General features: G+C 52.2%; 3 protein-coding genes across 3 annotated transcripts; 1 reads left to right on the forward strand and 2 right to left on the reverse strand.

Annotated features, from left to right (window-relative positions):
• Nucleotides 1-48: 48 nt before the first annotated feature.
• Nucleotides 49-5,329, reverse strand: MBOAT4 (membrane bound ghrelin O-acyltransferase MBOAT4; the record flags this gene model as incomplete). Its single annotated transcript, XM_080398261.1, is given in 8 exon segments — nt 49-2,878; nt 2,882-3,456; nt 3,459-3,572; nt 3,575-3,638; nt 3,641-3,779; nt 4,053-4,268; nt 4,820-5,027; nt 5,317-5,329. Coding segments are annotated over 8 exon segments (1,482 nt in total). The 3' UTR covers nt 49-2,725.
• LOC308071713 (ribonuclease CL2-like) lies at nt 5,018-15,212 on the reverse strand. The gene is made up of 2 exons (XM_080407532.1): nt 15,083-15,212; nt 5,018-11,351 (listed from the first exon to the last, which is right to left on the reverse strand). The coding sequence occupies exon 2, from the start codon at nt 11,343-11,345 to the stop codon at nt 10,914-10,916; it is 432 nt and encodes a 143-aa protein (XP_080263658.1). The 5' UTR covers nt 11,346-11,351; nt 15,083-15,212; the 3' UTR covers nt 5,018-10,913.
• Nucleotides 15,213-15,265: 53 nt separating this feature from the next.
• RPS3A (ribosomal protein S3A) lies at nt 15,266-19,551 on the forward strand. Its single transcript, XM_080407521.1, has 6 exons — nt 15,266-15,404; nt 16,228-16,331; nt 17,522-17,709; nt 17,872-18,080; nt 18,671-18,780; nt 19,389-19,551. Exons 1-6 carry the CDS (start codon nt 15,343-15,345, stop codon nt 19,508-19,510), a joined length of 795 nt encoding a protein of 264 aa, XP_080263647.1. The 5' UTR covers nt 15,266-15,342; the 3' UTR covers nt 19,511-19,551.
• The last annotated feature ends 515 nt before the right edge of the window (nt 19,552-20,066 follow it).

Below are 20,066 nucleotides of genomic sequence, written 5' to 3' on the forward strand. Positions count from 1 at the left end.
CCCAAGGAAAACTCCAGAGTGGGCAGCAGGGATGAACAGCTGGCTGCTTCTCCTGGGGAGCAAGAGCAATTCACGTAACGCTCCTTTGCAAGGGAGAACCAGGAGGGGCTTTCAGATTCCCATCTTTTGTGGGTTTTGGCATCCATTTTGCTTCTCGCCTTAAAAACACAGAAACAAGTAGTAATTTTTGTATCAGCTTTATCTTCCATTGTGGGGAATTTAATATCAGTTGCCTATTACATTCATTAGATATTAATACAGCATGGCTTTCCTGTCTAGTGGGTGCAGCCATGCAGGCTGTTGATTGTGAAAGAGTGAGAGAGAGAGACAGCCCAGGATGGGTCTGTTCGTGAGGATGATGCTGCATGCTGGGAATTACCCCTTGTAAAGTTAATGAAATGGAAAATCCCCAATTCACCTCCAAGGCCTTTGTAGGGGGGAGTCAGGGCCAGGTTGCTTTGCTTTCCCCATACCTACAGCTCCCTCCCTTCACCTGGTAATTCACCTGTCCCTTGTGTCGAGCATTTATTTAACCCCTTTATCAACAGATGAGCTGGCGTGTGGTCTGGGAGGGCCTTACTGCTGCTGGTGTTTGAGTTGGAAATGCGTAGGGCTGGGTGCGCTATGAATATGCTACTCCAACAGATGCAATGGAAGAGCAGCATGATGGAAGATGGAGAAGCTGGCCTGGCTCCCTCCAGCCCCTCTCCCTCCCTCCAGACATACAGCAGCCACTCAGCTTGGCAAAGAGGCCATGGCACTGCTCAGAAAAACAGATATTCCAAAAGGTTGCAGGTTGCTTTTACTCTTTCACCCCAACACAAGGTGGAGATGAGCTGCCCTGCTCCTGGCACCAGTTCTGCAGCCCTTGGAGAAGGGGTAGATTTGGGACACGTGGAGAGAGCCCAGCATCAGCAGAGCTGAGACAGGATGTCACTAGCTGAGCTACCCCTGTCCCAGCTCAAAACGGGGAGAAATTTTTAAGTACTTTCCTCCAGCCCTGATTCACCTCCAGATCAAGCCTGTTCTCTTGGGGCAATTTTAATTCCCCAGGTTTTCTGACACTTCGTATGCTTTCTGTGAATTTTCTCCAGATCTCTCACCTGCATTTTTTTTTGTTTTGTTTTATCTGTTTGGCTATGGTTGCTGCTGCTGGGAGGGGATGGTTCCTTGGCTGGGCACCCATTTGCATTGAATTTCCCCTGATCCCCTTAGGGAGAAGACTGTGCAGGCCCCTGCCTGCTGAAAGAATGTGGGATGACTCCAACTGCGGCTGTCGGGGATTTTCTTATACACTGGCTTTCTTGCATCTGACTCTTGGGTCCCCTTCCCTCCAACATAGGTGGCAGGAGCATTCTGGCTTGGGAACCACTGACTTGTGGGCCACCCTGGAGAGTCTGGCCCTGGCTTGCTGTATGTGGTCTCACATGGGCTAGCAGAGTGATGAAACAGCTGGAGAACCTGCCTGAAGAAGCCCAGCATGTTTTTCAGATAGGGTGAAGAGATGACTCAGTTTCTAGGCATGGATGTAGGGAATAAGGTGGAGGCAGCTCTACAGGACAGCATTGAAGGAGACAGGGCCTGGCCACAACAAATCCAAGCTGTGCTGGCAATGGGGAGATAATATGTGGGGCAAGTGGCTTGCAAAGCTTGGGCTGAGTGCTCAGCAGGACTCGAGAAGTAGCCAAACATCCAACCAACCCACATAAAACAAGGTTGGATCCATTTTGCATGCTGAGTTTCAGTTGAGTGGCAAACACTGATACAGGTGTTGGTACAGGGCCTGCATGGCAGGGTTGTTAACGTGATCAGAATGCTTTCCCTTGAGTTTGGGCACTGGAGATTGGGTCTGGTGTTGGCCCTGGTACCCTGAAGCAGCATGCCCAGCAGACCAGAGGCCAACAATAGTCTTGTAGCATTTTCAGCTATATTACTTGGAGATTTGGTGGGTGGTTCCTTGCTGTCTTATAAACAGAAACTCTTAGCTTCATGCTTTCCTGATACTTTCCCCTGTGGTAGCTCATGCTTCTTCTCCAGCCTAAACAGACCTAGGCTTTAGGGTCCTAAACCAATGCATGAGCTGGAGAAGTGCATTAGGGTTTCTGCTGTGTAGCTGTTGTGGGGAAAGTGACACATAAGCCTCGGTTGAATGCCACAGTCAAGTTTCAGGACTTTGCTGGCTTACTTCCCCTTGACTGTGCTGTCCTCAGCATGCTATGGGCAGTAGCCCCCCTCTTTCTAGCTGGTGTTCTTGCCTCCATGCCCAGGATCCTCTGCAGGAATCCTAGAGGGGATGGATCATCCCTCTTCCCCATGTGGCAGAGGACACACCTGACCCTGCACCCTGGTGGACAAGCTTGTCACCCACTCAGGGAGTGGGGATTGCAGAAGGTATCTAATTAAGAACACAGGTTGGGGTCCACGTGCCACAGGGACAGGGCTGAGGAGCAATCGCTGGAGGAACACCACAGACACATATGACCCAGTAGTATTGCTGTGTGGGGAAAGGGGTGTTTCTTGTGCTGTCCCCAGACAGACTGCCAGCCTGTTTCCTTGCGCTCAGGTTCCCAGTGGCACAAATGGGTTTGGCGGGGAGATTGTGTGCTTCCTCTGTGAGATGAGAATGAGACTCAAAGCCCCAGGACAAACACTGGGTAGGCAGTGCGGCTGGAAGCCTTCCTGCCCAGTGGTCTGGTGACCTTGCCTCCCTGCTTCAGAGCAGTCCTCAAAGCTGGGGGATATCCCAGGAGTAAAAGCCAACCTGGTTCTCCGGAGATACTGTTATATGAGATTGCTTGGCCAATAGCACTTCCCACCCTGCATGCTCACATGTGCAGAGGTGTGCCCCACTGGTGGCACAAATTAGCCCAGGACAGGCTCAGTTCTGCTTCAGCTTCTTGGCAAGCGGCAGCAGCAGCAGTGCGAGGCTGTAGGAGAGGGGAAGGATGCTGTTGCAGGAAGTCCAGAGCAGGCAGAGAAGGCAGAAGGTCTCAGTCTCCACAGCCACCAGGATGTAGGCAGCGATGAGCTGCGTGAAGAGCCAGGTTGTGCCGTAGTAGAGGATCTTCACAGCCTGAGAGGTGGCCCGGGCACTGAGGAAGGGATGGGTGCGGTAGTCAGCCTCCACCATGACAGCCCAGCACAGGAAACCAAAGACCTGCCCGGGCCGGAGACCATGCCGCCAGGCGGAGAAGGCAAAGGTGGCTAGGAGCGGCTGGGCTGGGCAGCGCTGGAAGGTGAGGCTCCTCAGCCAGCGGGACGTGCTCTTGTTCCAGATTCGGGTGAAGATGGCCAGGTGGTGCGTCCTCTCCAGCATCCACAGGTCACGGATGGAAAGGTCTCCCTGGCGCACCTCCGGCCCAAAGCCCGCCGCCTCGAGAAGGGCCTCATCCAGCACGCAGCACAGGTAGTAGGCCGGCCCAAGGAGCAGGGCCCGTGGCCGGGCGTGGGGCAGGCGGCCCAGGCCAGCACAGCCCTGCCTGCCAGCCAGCCCCGCCGCCAGCCCGCACGCAGCCCCTGCAGGGCCAGGGCACAGAGGCAGCGCTGCCCGGCGGCCCTCAGTGGGCAGGGGCAGCCCCGCAGGACTCGGCCTGCGCCTGAAACCTGCGGAAGGAGCACAGGGGCCCTCCGAGGAGGGCTGCGGAAGGTGGCAGAGGGGCAGCGCGGGCTGCAGAGGCCCCTGGCCCCGCTGGAGCAGCACGAGCCCTTCGTGGACATCCAGGACCAGAGACGTAGCCTTCGGGGTGAGCAGCACGATGGCAGAGAGGGCAAAGGCTGGCCTGGAAGGAGAGGGCACCCGAGAGCTGCTGGGAGTCCCTCGAAGGGAGCGTTAGAGGCACAGGTGCAAGGCCACGCGCAGGGGGAGCGCTGTCCCACGTCCCCAGAGCGCTGCCAGGCCCGCAGGGTCGCCCACGCACGGGGATGTGGCCGGAGCCAGAGGGGAGGCTGCTGGCTGTGGAACAGTCAGTGCAGCCCAGGGGGCCTCCACCCCCACAAAATGGCCGGGAGGGCTTCCAGCCGAGGGCAGGAACGGGAAGGAGGCAGAGCCTTACCTGGCATCCTGAGGGTCCAGCTCCAGGCTGCTCAGACCCAGGTGGCAGAGTGTCTGCCAGGACATCTGGAGAGCAAAGACCCAGGTGTGGGCATGAGCTGGGCTGACGGAGAGGAGGACAAGCACAGAGCCAGCAGCAGGGATGAGGAGCAGCACAGCGTAGCTGCCCATGGCTATGCCGGCGAGGAGGCATCCTCCAGCAAGGAGGAATATGTACCTAGAAGAGACCAGATGCCCTTTGGCTGCCTTTTGGGGAAAATGAGGCTTGAAGCTCCTGCGAGGGTGTTGGTAAGTGGGGCTTGGTCTGGTTCCGCAGCCTCCACAGCCCCCCCATAGTTTGCCTCTTGGCCTGTCATTGGGCTGAGGGATCACCAGGGCCATCGTGTCCGCAAGCAGGAATGGGGAGGGACTGCAGCAGATAGATACTGCTGGCCCTGCCTGGCCCACATCCTCGTCACACCAAAGACAGTCCCCATTCCCTCCCTGCTCCCCTTGCCCATGTGCTCATCCTGGTACACCCCTAAACCCATCTCTTACAACACTGGAGTGGCTGGCCTGGCTGGTTTTCCTTAATGACCTTGATCTGGCCCCGGTGCACAGAGGCAGGACTGGAGACGGCTCACATCCAAGCCATACAAATGTCCCTACCTGAGTTAGCGGGGACTTACTACCATGTGTGCCGCTGCACCTCGGTCCAGGAGATCCCCCAGAAAGCATCCACAGGCAGGACTTGCCCTCGGTGCAGCAGCAGGGGTGACAGCCACGTACCAGACGGTCAGAGAGAGGTGCCCTGAAGCACAGAGGTGGTAGAAGAGAGCAGCAAGGGGGAAAGCCACCAGCTGGTATGGGGCTGCAGGGAGAAGGACGAGCAGGTCTGGCCAGTGCACCGAGCACCTTGCTTCTTCAGCTGCCTTTGACGCCTGGAGCAAAGACTGAGCCAAGGGCTGCTCTGGTTCCTCTTTATATGTGGCAGGACCTCAAAACAACAAAGCAGAGCCAAGGAAACAGAGGTATCTGCAGCAAGAGGAGTACATTTTCTGCATTCGTCAGTGCTGACTCCTTCAAGCACCTCTGTCCCAAGGTTTCTGTGTACGTGGAAAAAGCTGGGGTTGGTTATTTGCTCTGTCAGACGCCTGGGCCATTACCACATATTTCAAAGACAACAAGAGCGGGCTGCCAAGATAAAAGCCTCTTTGAGCTGCCACAGGTACTCAGCACTGATGAGGCCGCACCTCAAATACAGTGTTCACTTTTGGGCCCCTCACTCAAGAAAGTCATTGGGGGGCTGGAGCGTGTCCAAAGAAGGGCAATGAAGCTGGTGAAAAGTCTAGAGAACAAGTCTAATGAGGAGCAGCCCAGGGAACCGAGGTTGTTTAGCCTGGAGAAAAGGAGGCTTAGAGACCCTATAGCTCTCTACAGCTGCCTGAAAGGAGGTTGTAGCGAGATGAGTGTCAGTCTCTTCTCCCAAGTAACAAAGGATAGATCGAGAGCAAACGGCCTCAAGTTGCACCAGGGGAGGTTTAGATTGGATATTAGGAAAAATTTCTTCACCGAAAGGGTTGTCAACCACCGGCACAGGCTGCCCAGGGAAGTGGTGGAGTCACCACCCCTGGAGGTATTTAAAATACATGTAGACGGTGCTTAGGGACATGGTTTAGTGGTGGGCTTGGCAGTGCTACGTTAACAGTTGGACTCTGTGATCTTAAAGGTCTTTTCCAGCCTAAACAGTTCTATCAGTCTGTGTGCCATGTGTGCCATGCTGGGATGCACCTCAGAGCAAAATCCCCAGGTGCTCCCAGAGGCCTGGTCCTTTCTCTTTGCTTCCTCTCAGCTCAGTCCTTCACAGAAAGCTGTGACTTTTTACTGGCTCTGGCCTCATTTGTTATGGGGTAGAGGTAAGAACTTCCCAGTATTTAAAACCCTGCTCACAGAAAAGGGGATGGCTTCTGCCACTCCTCAGTGACAAGGGATGGTGAGTCACTCAGCCCCACCACTCAGCCCAAGCTACAGAGCCTTTTCATTTACCAGAGAGAAAGGAACAGCTCTATTCTCTCCAAACAATTTTTCTTGAAGTAAATAAAGAAATAGAAAAAATATGGACTCACAGAGATACTTGTGATGGTAGAAATTAGTCCCTGCAGTTAAACTGTGCGTTCATTCAAAAATGTGCCTTATGACACAGCAAAAGGGCTTTTTTTGGGCCAGACTCGAAAGGTGATTTGAAGAGTCATCTCTAGGGTGATGTGAAGCCAGTTGCTGTTGTGCTCACAGAAAAAGCCTAAGAAAATTAGTCTAAAGGACTTATTCTTCTTTGTGAGATACAGCTAACAAAACCCAGACTAATTCAAATGGAAAGCTCATGGATTTTTTAAAAAACTCAGTTGATATCTTTATTTTAGTGTGAATACGAAGAGGAATACCCTGGAATTTCCTTCTGGAAGAAAAAAATTTAACATTGGAGAGGTAGAAGAAGTAAAGTTTTCCCCTTCCTTTGACAAATGCTTCAAAATATTGAATTAGTCTGTTTTACGATAAAAAGCAGAATTCGTGCCTAAAGTTACAGAAAGAACCATACTCATTAAAAAAAAAGATATTTTTATTTTAAAAATATATCAGGTCTGATATTTATGAATGTTTCTACTCTTCACCGAGCTTTTCAAGCTATTGTGATGTTGGAATACTTACCACATTGTTTGGATGAGTTATTTGGTTATAAGAAGGCGGGGGACCAAACCCCCATGGAAAAAAATATTAGAGCAAAGCTGGAGAGAAACCAGCTGTATTTTGCTGTGTTTGTGCAAGGTATATTTTAAGAGCAAGCAATAGCACCAGAGGGGAGCTTTTTCCTTGTCAATTTTGGCATGCCTGGCACGCAGTGACAGCCCAGTTTCATGGGACTTGTTCTGCCAAATCCATGGAGCCCAGTTTTGACTTCGCTGAGTAAATATTTTTTGAAAGCCTTTGCAGTACCTGCTTAAGCAATTCCCTGCTATGGTTCTGCAAAAATGCCATTGCTTTTCAAGAAGCAGAAATAAATTTCCACCGTAGCACTGGGAATGTTAACATGCTGCTCATGCCTCTCTTACATCATCAGATGCTGGGTGGTGGAAGTATGATCTTAAAGCAAGCATGTGAGCTATAGTGAAGCATGTGAGAGAGCATTATTTGCTTCATTTGCATGTACTAAACAAGCAACAGCCCAGTTCATGGCTAAGGAATTAATTGTTTGGAATACAGCAGATGAGAAGAGCGGGCTGACCACTGTCAGAGCAAACTCTGGGCATGAAATTTGAGCAGATATGACTCAAATCTTAGCTTTGTGCTAGTATCCAGAAAGTTTATAGCTGCCTTCCTGGTGGCATATAGTGCTGTTTTGGGAGCAGGTTTGGTTGCCTGTTGTAATGCAGCTTGTACTGATCCACTGCAGGACTTGCCACAAATTGAAAAAAGTACACTGAAAGCAAAAAAAGAAGTTATTTTAGTCAGACTGACATGATTTGTCTTTTCTCCACAGAAAAGCATGTAAATGGGAAGGGAGGCCATTAAATAGGTTTCAGGAGGCCTGAACTGAGCTCCTGTCTCAGCCTTTCTCTATGACCTTAGAAAAGCTGCTTAACTCCTGTCCACAAAACTGAGGTGATGAAAGTTTCTGTCTGTGGTGTTACAAGGCAGAAACAACCACAAACCTTGGGACTTCAGGTTTGGCTATGATGGGCAGGACACGAAAATACCTAAATGAGAATGGAATTTATAAATAAATGCAAAGGTTTATTAAAACACAAAAATGAAAACAATCCTTCCTTTATTTTCAGGCACCAGTCCCACTCTAGCTTTTTGCTGCTTGTTGCCCTTACAGATTTGCTGACCACTGCCTGTAAACGGCCCACCGCTGCTTGTGGCAAAGGCCTTTTGTGTCTCTGGATAAAGCGACACAAAACTACACAGCCCAGTAGTTTAAGGATAGTGCAGAAGTCTTTCATGGCAGCTGTGATCCCACTCATGAAGTCTGATGTTGTGCACAGGGAAGGGGGAGGAAAGGCACTTCCGTAAGTTCTCATGTAATTTTTTATATCTTCTATGCTTCTCAATACCAAAATCAGTAATTCAAAGTGTATGTTAATTGGTAATAAATTAAATTTAGTGAAATTTCTGCAAGTCACTTTTTTGCCTGCAATATGCCTTGCAATTCTTCAGCTCAGCCACATCAGCTGAACTTGGTGTGGATGAGGGGTCAGCCCTGTGCTCTGCCTTGTGTCAGCAGTGGCAAAAGAGGTGATTTATTTTCAAGGCAGAATCCTACTACGAACTCCTTTTTCTCTTTCAGCGTTGAGACCAAGGCCAGATGGAGATGGATCCTCTTGTACCTCCTAATGTTTTGGGACATTTAGAACAGGGACTGACATCACTGGAGACCATCTCCTGTGCTGGTTCCCCTCAACCTCACCACAGAGCTCCTGAAACAAGAGGTATGCAGCTCTAAGGACCATGCATAGTAGCAAGTGATGGGGGGAAAAAAGCTCTAAGGCTGCATGCTGTTGTTCCCCTTCCATCCCCTTTCACATGACACACAAGCCCTGCAGAGTCAGTTCTCATCCTGGTGTCTTCTTTTGGAGATGGCAGGAGCAGCTTGTTATGATCCTTGTTATGAAGCCAGAAGATCAACTGGTGCTTTGCCTCGGAGGTAAAATATCTGGCTATGACCTGCATTGCCACTGGCTGATGGAAAGAGCGGATGTGCTAACAGCCTTGAGGATGATCCTGATTCCTTTGTGGCTGAGATTTTTTTTTCCTTTAGCCTTCACAAAGAGCAGACACTAACATATGCTGAAGAAGCAGAGTTGCTTCTTAGGGGAAAACACAGCAGAGGGATGAACCAACAGCATAGCAATGGGATAGGATGTGCTGGAGGGGTGGGGCTGCCCTGCAGGCAAAGGGAAGGTGCAAGGACCAACCCTGACTTTACAGCCCGCTCAGGTAGCCCCAGTGTGCAGGGCATCCCCGAACTGGCATTGCTGCTTTGGGACTGCTGCTCGGAGCTGTCTACCCAAGATGGGGTGCCACCTCTCCCATGCTCTTCAGAGCCTGTTGTGCAAGGCTTGTAGGGTAACTCACAGTGGCGATATTTTTCTCTCTCAGTGTCATGATGATCTGAGCTGCCAGAGAACAGATGGAGAGGCTGGAGTCCTCTACCAAGCTTTGAAGAACCAAGGCAAAAAGACACAGAGCAGAGATCAAACTTGTACTTGCAGAGACCCCAGGCATTCCCTCTCGAGGGGGTCAGCCCTCCCACCTCCTCCCATGGCCTGGAGGGTGGAGAAGTGAATCTGCTGGAAGTTGTCAGGCCAGGAATGCCCCAAATGCCCTTGAAATACCTCAGTTCTTCTCCAGTGTACAGCTCTCCTCACCAGGGCACAGCTGAGAGCTGGAGCTCACCAGATCACAGAGGGCCCTCCAAGTGCCTTTCTGCTAAATTCCAGAAAAGGAGCACCTGAGTTACTAAAGGCACATGAGGAAGAGACATTTTGGATGGGGAGCAATTGAAAAGGATGAGGAAGACCATTTGCTGCGCTTCTTTTCCTCCTCAGCTACAATTTCTGAGTGCATTTGGGACGTCTCAGTAGTGCTGAACAGAGTAGCAGGATCATCTTGCTCTACCTGCTGGCAACGCTCAGCCTAATGCAGCCCAGTAGGCTGGGGGTCCTCTGCTCTGGTCTTGTTGTCAAGGGAGTCCTGATGGAAGTACTGACTCCCTAGCACAAGGGAGACATAAACACAACGGAGGGAGTCCAGCAAAGGGCTGCTGCTGCTGCTGAAGGGACCGCAGCATCTCTGATAGGAGGAGAGGCTGAGAGAGCTGGGACTGTTCAACCTGGAGAAGAGAAGGCTCAGGTAGGGGAAGCTTATCAGTGTACCGATGGGGAGGGATGAAGATAAGGGAGCTATGCTCTTTTTAGTGGTGCCCAGTGACAGGACACAAGCTGAAACACATGAAATCCCACCCAAACCCAAGAAAATACTTGTTTGTATATGTGTGTATGTGTGTGGGGTGTGTGTGTTTGTGCTGTGTATGCATGTTGTGTGTATGTTTTGTGCTGCAAGTATGGTGTGTGGTTGTTTGTCACGTGCACAGTGCATGCTTGGTGTGCATGGTGTGTTTGCTTGCGTACAGGTGTTGTGTTTTTGTGTGTGTACAGTGTGTGTGGGGTGGTGGTTCAGGGCTGTGTGTGGCCCCAGACAGTGCCCAGCTCCATGGGGATGTCAAGTGGGCCCAAGAGCGGCCCCAGCCCTGGAGAGGCCCCAGATGGGGTCATAGGCATGTGCCAGAGGGGACTGTGTGGCACATGAGGATTTATGGGGCAGACATGGGCGAAGCTGGGGGTACCCAGGGGGTTATGGGCCACATGGGAGATTGGGAGACCCTGCAGGAGCTATGGGGTATCCAGGAAAGCAATGTGACACCCAAAGAGTCAGGACACCAGGGGAGAGAGCTGAATGCACATCCAGGGGATCAAGGGGACCCCGGGGCGATTATGGGGCATCCATGGGAGTTGTGGTGCACCCAGGAAAGGGGAGTCTATGAGGCACAAGAGAAGTCATAGGTGACTTAAGGGGCTGTAGGACATCCGGGATGTTGGGAAAACCCAGGGGTTTGAGGCACATGGGGGGCCAGGTCCACCTTGGACAGGGTCAGGGGCACCCAAGGAGGCTCAGGGGCATCTAGGGAGGGGTAGGATTGCAGGGTCCCCCCAGAAGCTGATGTCAGAACCCAGGCCTGTGGCACCTCCTTTATTGCAGGCCCCAACGGAGCCCCCGGTGGGAAGAAGAATCCATGTCCCCACCTACAGCCCCCCTACGTCAAGCCTCACTGGGTGGGTGCGTGGGTGCCAGCGAGGTGCACGGGCAGCCCATTAACGCAGGCAACACGCACATGGTGCTGGAGCTGCCGGGCCCGGTAGGTGCAAGGGGGCCGAGTGTCCCGCCCCCGCAGGCGGCAGGCTGTGAGGCCCATGGCTGTCGGGGTGCTGTGGAACCCCGCTTCGTCAGGTGTTTGGGTGCAGGCAGCCACCAGCTCCTCGGCCGGTGCGTGCACGAAGGTGTTGGAGGGCTTGCAGGCCCGTCCCGGGGCCGTCACCCGCCGGCGTGCCAGCATGGTCTCGCAGTAGCGGTGCGCTGCAAGCACAGATGTCTGGGGGTGGTCCACATGCTGCCGCAGGAATTTATCATAGCGACTCTCGCCCGCTGCCTCTGCCAGCACTGCCAGCACCAGGGTCATGCATAAGGCCCAGCCTGCCATGGGTACCTGCGGAAAGTGGGGTTGGGGCCATCAGGACTTCTGGGCCCCTGATCGGAAAGCCCACCCTGACCGCTTGAGTCCTCTACAAATTCCCCCTCCCAGACAGCTGGGTCCCTCACAAACCCCCTCTAAATGCATGCCCCCTCCCCCCCAGCCCCAACACCTGGGCCATCTGTGCATCCCACCTGGATGCCGGGGTCCCCTACAGAACACCCGATGGACCCCGGGTCCCCTGCAATTCCGTACTCCCCAGAAGCCTGGGTCCCCTATAGAACACCCCCCTGGACCTCTGGGTCTCCTATAGACCCACCCCTGCTCTGACACTGGGATCACCTACATATCCTCCCCCTCCCACTGGATGCTTGAGTTCCTCATGGTCCCCTCCCACAGACACTCTTGGTCCCCTACACATCCCTCACCCGCACCTGTGTATGTGCCTCAGTTTCCCTTATGGCCTTAGGGTCTCCAGGTTCCCTCCCACTCCTCTGTGCCTCTTTTATACTGGCCCCAGCTGGGCCCAATGGGCAAGGATCCAGGAGGAGGGGCAGGGCAAAGAGCAAGGTCCAGCGGATGTGTGTGGGTAGCCAGGAGGCCCCACTCCCCCTCGCAGCCCCCAAGGTCATTAGGTAGTCATTAACGAACCACATGACTGGCTGCACATGTCCCCTCAGGTGCCCCCCGCCCATGTTGCCTTGGACCATGCATTCTGACCTTGGCCAAGTGTCCCATGGCGGGCAGGACACCAGGGTCTGCTTGGGTGGCAGGGCAAGATGCCTAGTTCCCTGGTGCGGGGGCAGGACGTTAGCGTCACCTCTGGGGCAGCTGACAGATGCTCCTGCCCCTCTTGGATGCTGTGGTACGTCCATGGCTGCCCCACATGTGCTCAGGAGCTGTATGTCCCTTCCCCCTGCGCCCTCTTGCAGGCAAGTTCATACCCCTGGGAAGTGCCAGGATGCTTTTTGCCCCACCGCCACCTCACATGCTCCTGGCCGCTCCACTGAGGCAGAGACAAGCAAAGAGCCAGAAGCCAGCCTGAGCGCACCAAAAACTCCCACCCCTTTCCCTCATTCATCAGGGAGAACCTGCAGAGGTTCTGCAGGTTGGAGCCCCAGGAAGAGTGTCCCCTCCAGAGGGAGAGGCATACACTGCCCAGGAGAAGGTGTCACCACCAGGTGCAAGTGGTTTCCATCCTTCTCTTCAAAGACATGAGAGAGACTGTGCTGGGAAGTGGCAAACAGAGGATGAGGAAGAAAGTCACAGGAGGAAGAAAGTCACAGGAGTCCTCAGCTGCCTCTCTTCTGCATGAGCAACCAAGTTTGCCCCACCAGTGATTCAAGGAGGACAATGACATGTCTGGATGCTGACACTCCACGAGTGGGCCTCAGCACTAGCGCTGTGGGCTGCAAGAAGATGCACCCTTCAAGTGTGTGTCACCATCAGACCTGACCTACTTGTCCCAAGGACAGCAGAGTTGCCCCCTCTTCTGTCCCAGGCTCACCATATACTTCAGCTTGTGGTAGGCTCGGTTCTGGGCACCACCTTCCCCAAAAGACTGGAAAAGGTCTAAGACTGGCCATGATGAAGGTGGAGAGTGCTCTGCCCTGGGCTGTGGTGGCATCTCTACACTCTGTGGGCCTCTCAAGAAATCCTCCTCAAGGCTGCACAGCCCCTGCAGTGGGAACAGTTCAGGCACCTGGCCAAAAACTCGCAAACACGGAAGATCCGCATGGCCCCCTTGCTGACTCTTTGAGGCTGACAAGACCCTGTTCCTGCTGGGTGTGGAAGGAGGATGGGCATTCTCATCACACTCTGCCTTCCACTGTCCTGGTGTGGGTGGGAAGGCGATGGTGTCCCCAGAAGGAGGAACAAGCTTGGATGCCCGGCAAGGGCCTGCCATCAGCACTGCATCCCAGTGCTGTCTCTAGCTGGTGTGGTACAGCTACCTGTGCTAGAGCCTACCCTACCTGGAGGACCCTCAGGCATCCTTGCCAGAGGTTGCCGTGAGGTTTGTTAGTGAACCACAGCCTGTGGTCCCCTCTTGTCCCAGGGTAGTCCCAACTGCCCAGCGCTGGCCTGGGCACCGCATCTCCCTCTCCCATCCTGGCCCACCCAGGTAGGCTGATGGGAGCTTCCTACTGCCCCATGCCCTCCCCTTTGCTGCTGCCCTGTGCCACCCCGGTGCCAGCCCTGCCTGCAGGGAGGCAGGCGGATGGTCAGGCTGTCATGGCCTGCCAGGGCTGTGCTGCTGGGGAGTGCAGGGGTGACGGACTGTGTGTGCCTAGGGCTCACTGTGCAGCACATGAGGCATCAGAGCGAGAAGCTGCAGGCTCAGTGAGGGCAGCATGCCCTGCCCCGGGCAAGGTGGGCTCTGCACCCCTGCGCAGGGTGGAGAGGAGGAATCAGTGGAGGTACTTGGGGCACCCAGACCAGCAACTTCTAGTTGGCCCCTTGGTGCCTCAGCTTCCTCATAGCGTGGGAAGGGCTGGGTGGGCTGGTGCTGTCTGGAGAGGATGCCTGGGGCCTCTGCAGACACAGGGGTTTGGTCTCTGCTCTCTTTCTATCTCAGCCCTTCAGCCCTTGGAGAATGACCACCATGCATCTCTGCCCTGGTGACACAAACCACCTCACCCTGAGGTCTCCAGAGGAAAAGCCCCCATCCAGGTTTAACCTGTGAGCTGCAGGCTACTGGCTGCACAGAACCTGCAGGAGGCGGCACCTCCTTTTGGGCTGTTGCTCTGAGCAGAGCCAGAGCAGCAAACCCCATCCCGGTATGCTCTGCCCACTGGAGCCGCACATCTGCACAAGTCTGATAGGCAGTGCCATCCCTGGCTGCCTGCAGGACAGCTGCCCTGCTCGGGCATCTCCCATCCCCGGTGCCGTGCTCTGAGCACCTACGTGTTCAGCCAAGGTGCCGCAGAGCAGCACTCTGTGTGCCCTGGTGGCCAGGCACCTTGCTGGCTCCCTGGGGACCCAGGGGTGCACTGTAAGGCACACAGAGGAGGCTGGGGTGCCCCACGAAGAGCTCTGAGGGCCAGAGGTGGGTTGTGTGGTGGGGCGAGGCTGAGGGAGTACAGGGCTCTTGTTGGATCTCAGTGGTCCTGAAAGATCTGACAGCCGGGCCATGCTCCCCAGTGCTGAGCAAGGAGGAGCTGTGCCAGGGCAGGGACATTGCCCTGGCACCTGCTGCCAGGCATTGTCCTCTCACTTCTCCACATGACTGCCTGAGACTTTCAGTCTAAGTTGTAAGAGTGGCAAAAATCCAGACATCTGAGTTTCTTTGAATGGGATGGGCAAAGCCTCATTCAGCGTGATCTCAGGGCAGCTGGGCTTTTAAAATATTGTTTCTTCCTTGTGTGGTTTTGTAAGGAGACAAGAGAGGCCACAGACATTATTTCTCCCTCTCCCAACCCCGCCTTTCCCCCCTCTTCCTCCACGAAGGCGGGATCTCTGCACAGTCCGGCAGCAGCCACTGCCTGGCACCCTCCCGGTCAGCGCAGGCCCTGTCCCTGCGGCCCCAGGGCAAGCGCTGCCATGTTTGATGCCGCTCGCCCCGCAGAGGGCCCGACGCCGGCCCCAGCTCCCGCTTCCCCTCACGTCTGCCCCTCCCGCCTTTCGAACGCGCGGGGGCCGGCGCGGCCAGGGCGGCTGGTGTCGTGGGTGCGCTGCGTCCTGCAAACACACAGCCCTGAGCTTTTGCACTCTGTATTTTTCAGGAGGTCTTCTCTTTTCTTTCTTACCCCCTTAAATCTCGCCCTTCCGCTCAGCCGGTGGCGCACGACGGTATAGCCCAGATCGCGCGGCGGGGCGGAGGCGCCCCCCTCCTCCCCCCGCGCCGTTGGTTCCGTCCCGCCGTGGTACGTCCCAGGGGGCCGCCCGCCCCCGCCCCCTCCCCTCTCGCGAGAACGTCTCCGCCGCCCGCGGCTCTCGCGCGAGCCCCGCTCTCGAATAATCTCGCGCGAGCAGCTGCTTCCGGCCTTTTCCTCGGCGGGGCGGGACCATGGCGGTCGGCAAGAACAAGCGTCTCACCAAGGGCGGCAAGAAGGGCGCCAAGAAGAAAGTGTAAGGGCGGCCGGGAGAGGAGGAGCCGGGGCCCGGGGGCGCCGGGCGGGATGCCGAGGCGGCAGGATGCCGTGGATGCGGGGAGGATGGCGGCGGCCGGGCGCGGGCCGCGGCTGTCATGGCGGCGGCCGGGCGGGGGGCGCGCTGCGTGGCGGCGGGAGGGGCGGCCTGCGGGGGGAGCCCCGGTGTGGCGGGGGATGGCGGCGGTGGGCGTCGCTGTGAGGGCGCGGGGCCCGGCCGCCCCGCAGCCCCGCCATGTGCCTGCTGTCCCGGCGCCGGGAAGGGCCGCGGGGCGGGGAGCGCTGGGCGGCCGGGCGGGGGGCAGGGGCCGGGGCGGCCAGGCCTGCGCCCGGCAGCGGTTCTGCGCGCTGGCGGGCCTGGCGCAGCTTGCTCGGCGCAGAAGCGGGGGGTCGCGGGTGGCGTTGGCGCAAGCGGCCTTGCGCCTGGTGCGTGTTAGCTGCAGAAGTCAATAAGTGAAATGGAGGGGTTTTCGTGGGGGGCTTGGGTGAAGCGCGCTGCCTGTACCGGTCCTGCGCGGTAGCCGAAATGTAGCGCTGTATGGTTTTCTGTTACTGTGGCTTTATGATGTTTGTGCAGTTGATTTCCGACATTCTGAACTAAATTTAAATGAATTTTTGCCTCACTGTAGTGAGTAATGCTAACTGTCTGTATGTGTATACTTGCCAACCTATTCACGTTAAAATGTTGACGTTTGCATTTCCATTTCGGAAAGCACAGGGGGAGAAAGGTCTTGCTTCAGTCAGCCTGGTTTGATCTGAGAAAGTCAGTATAAAAATATCTTTTCTGCTTTATTTAAATCAAGGGTTGATCCTTTCTCCAAAAAGGACTGGTATGATGTCAAAGCACCAGCAATGTTTAATATCCGAAACATCGGGAAGACACTTGTCACCAGGACTCAAGGAACTAGTGAGTAGTGGGGTTTTGTGCAGCAGAGGGAGATGTATTTGTTCCATCTGCTAGCTCCAATTGAGACTCGAGTAAAGAACTGCTGACAAATTGGTTTTGCTCATAATATTATGAACCAGGAAGTTTTTTTTTTTTTTTTTAAAAAGGCACTTCTAACTGATTTGCTTTGAGTTTTCTTAAGTTGACTGAGTTGCTTAAACAAATGACCTTAGTAGTTGTAGGGAAGTTAATACAGTGTGGTCCTTGTTTGTGCAAGAGTGCTAGACCATGGGTATGATACAGAAGGACATGGCTGCAGTTGCTAATGAACCACTGTTGTAGTAGCATGATGAGTTTGAGGAACTACGAAGTCATTCTGATTGTCACGGAGGGGGATGTGGAGACAGTATTACAGGAGACCTTGGTCATAATAGGACTGCAAATACCATAGTGTTAGAAGAGACTGAAATGTGAAGCTTTTAGGTAAATCAATCTCTGTTGAGAGCTATAATTGCTAACTTAATGGGAGTGTATGTAGATGTTATCACTGAATAGTAAAGGTTTTTTATATGATCTGGCACACCTCAGGAAAAGGAAGTCTCTGTTACGAATCCACAGGGGTCCGGATACAGGTCGTAGTGTTTTTGGAAGGTTAGCTGTGTAGAATGGCTAAATAGTTGCCACTTAAAAGTTACAAAAATGATCGTTATTTTGTTCTGTGTATATGTGAAACAAGTAAAATAAGGGTCACTGTAACCCAAGTATGTCAGCCAGTGTTAAAATGGTTAATTGCTACAGGTAGAGCTGTGAGATGACTGCTTAGTAATGTGTCCATTGCTGCTTTATCTGCTGAGCACATGTGGCTTTTTATGTTTATGTTTTAATTAGTTTTCATAATTTCCAAATACTTTGGAATCCCTTCCAGTTCTAAAAAAACCCTCAAATAATTACACATACTGGAATCTGCAGTATACTGCTATTTCTCTTCAGCATCTGAGATAATTATCTTCCAAAGATTCTTTACATAGGTAACAATATGGTATTTTGTTCTGTCAGTTGATTTGATTTTGTCAATATACATATAGACTTGAGAACTGTGAAGCTAGTGGCATCACCTACTATTAGAAAACATCAAATGAAAATGAGTATCTGATTTGAATAATACTTTTCTAATTTTAATGAAAGGTGTTTTATCTTATTTCATAATACAGAAATTGCCTCTGATGGACTGAAGGGTCGTGTATTTGAAGTGAGTCTGGCTGACCTGCAGAATGATGAGGTTGCCTTCCGTAAATTTAAACTGGTAACTGAGGATGTTCAGGGCAAAAATTGTCTGACCAACTTCCATGGAATGGACCTCACCCGGGATAAAATGTGCTCCATGGTCAAAAAATGGCAGGTGTGTAAAGGGCAAGGTCTGTGTTGTTGCTAGGGCTTTTAGGAAAGGAGGTATCCACTGACATATTGTTTGAAGTGGCATCAGCAGGTATTAATGAGCATCAGGTACAGTTTTGAGAAACCTGTCTATCATGCTGATCATAAATGACCATTTCTTTTGTAGACAATGATTGAAGCCCACGTAGATGTCAAAACTACCGATGGTTACCTACTGCGCCTCTTCTGTGTGGGTTTTACGAAGAAGCGTAATAACCAAATCCGCAAGACCTCGTATGCCCAGCATCAGCAGGTTCGACAGATTCGCAAGAAGATGATGGAAATCATGACCAGAGAGGTCCAAACCAATGACCTGAAAGAAGTTGTCAATAAGCTGTAAGCTTTGGTTCCTCCCCCACCCCCTGCCCGGTTCAGATAAGTTGGTTGGTGGTCACTTGTTACTGAGTACTTAGGGAATGCTGGTCCTTCACGTACTGTTTGGCAGAGACCAGGCAAGGTGCCTCTTGTGTTTAAAAGCTAAGGTGCCATTTTCTTCAAATGTTCTCTCTGACTTCCATCAACCGTCACGTTTACGTAAATGTAAAATCAGGATCTACATAGATCTTTGATTCGTGTTTTCACAGGCTAAAATTGTATTTCTGGATCAGGCGGGGCTGTGGATGTTCTGGGTTCTTCTGGCAGAAGGAAGTGTTCTAAAGTGTGGTGTTTGCTTCCAGAAGTTTGATGGCAGATTTGCTCTCAAAATGAGCACACTTGTACTATATCCCTTCTAACACTACAAGGAAAATGTCTTAAAATCTAAACATACTTGAAGAAAATGGTTAAGAGAACAAAGGCAGTATTGATGATTCAAACTTCTGCAGAGTATTATGTAGTTTTAAGAATTATTTTAAGCCTGTATTGCTCATGAAGAAGCAGGCACAATTTTTAACGTTCTGGTACTGGTGTGTTCTCTGATTTCTCAGGATCCCAGACAGCATTGGCAAAGACATAGAGAAGGCATGTCAGTCCATCTACCCTCTTCATGATGTCTATGTCCGCAAGGTTAAGATGCTGAAGAAGCCCAAGTTTGAATGTAAGTAGATTACTGCAAACCTTTAACGTTCTTGGAGGAGGATGTGGGAAGCTGTTAGTTTAAAATGCATTTGTTTTTGCATAAAGATGTTAAAGCAGCATCATAAGCTTAAGTAGCTGTAGCAGTGAAAAGGACACTTGTCCTTCTAGTCTGACATCTGGCTTTCAGGCTTGACAGCCAAGCAGTGATCATTCAGTTGGGAACTTTTTTTGAATTCTTGCCTGAAACTGCTGCTGACTGTTTAAAGGCTTTGGCTTGGGAATGAATGATGACAAAATGTTTCGGTCCCAGATGACATGGAATGATTCCATTTTCCCATTTTCTGACATTCCCATATAACGCAGTAGTAGGTTCTTGACTTTACCTCTTCTCAGAAAAAGAAAAGTTTAATGTGTAATTTCATTACGTAGCGCTTCACTACTTGTTTTTGTCTGGCTGCCAGTTAACTACAGCAGCATCTCCTTGCATGAGCTTTCTGGAATGGACTTGATCATACCTACTTTAAACTGTTCTGGTGGTTTAATTTGTATGTGATAAACAATTCAGCAATTAAAAAAATTGTTTAAATAGGTGCACCTCACGCTGTTCATAATGCTTCTTCTTTTTAGTGGGCAAGCTGATGGAACTACATGGTGAAGGTGGTGGTGCTGGAAAACCTTCTGGCGATGAGGCAGGCACTAAAGTAGAGCGAGCCGATGGATATGAGCCACCCGTGCAAGAGTCTGTCTGAAACTAAAAATTGATGGAAAATAAAAGTCCTAATATACAGAACTAATGTTTGGTTGCCTATATTGCTATTGGTACTCGATATATGGATGGGATTTAATAAGGTAAACCTCTTCCCTTTGGTTTGGGGGGAAAAAAAAAAACCACTTATTTGAGATACTTTTTTTCATTATTAGTTTTAGGATGTGGGTGGAAGGTGGTGGGTTGTCCTTTTTGAAAGGTGGAAAGTGCAATGTACCGAGGAGTGTGTGGGTTTTTTCCCAGTAATTTTGGTGCTCATGAAAACTTGTGGGTTTGTGCAGAGGTTGTTGTATTGGTGAAGGAGGAGCATTGTACAGGGCGAATGGGGTGCCGCACAGGGAACCTGTTCCAGAATTCTTTATATAGGGAAGTCTCAGGGGGTTTATCCAGACCTACGTACATGCAAATTGCATATGTGTATGTCTAAGCTTCGTGGTGGTAACTCAGTATGACCTCTCATGGGATAGGTTTAGTCACTGATGGTCAAAAGATGCGGAGACCTTTAAGTTGTAGCGATGATTATGGAAGCAGGGTTGGTT

Source organism: Falco punctatus (genome assembly GCF_963210335.1).
Source record: "Falco punctatus genome assembly, chromosome: 1".
In the NCBI taxonomy this organism is placed as follows: domain Eukaryota; kingdom Metazoa; phylum Chordata; class Aves; order Falconiformes; family Falconidae; genus Falco; species Falco punctatus.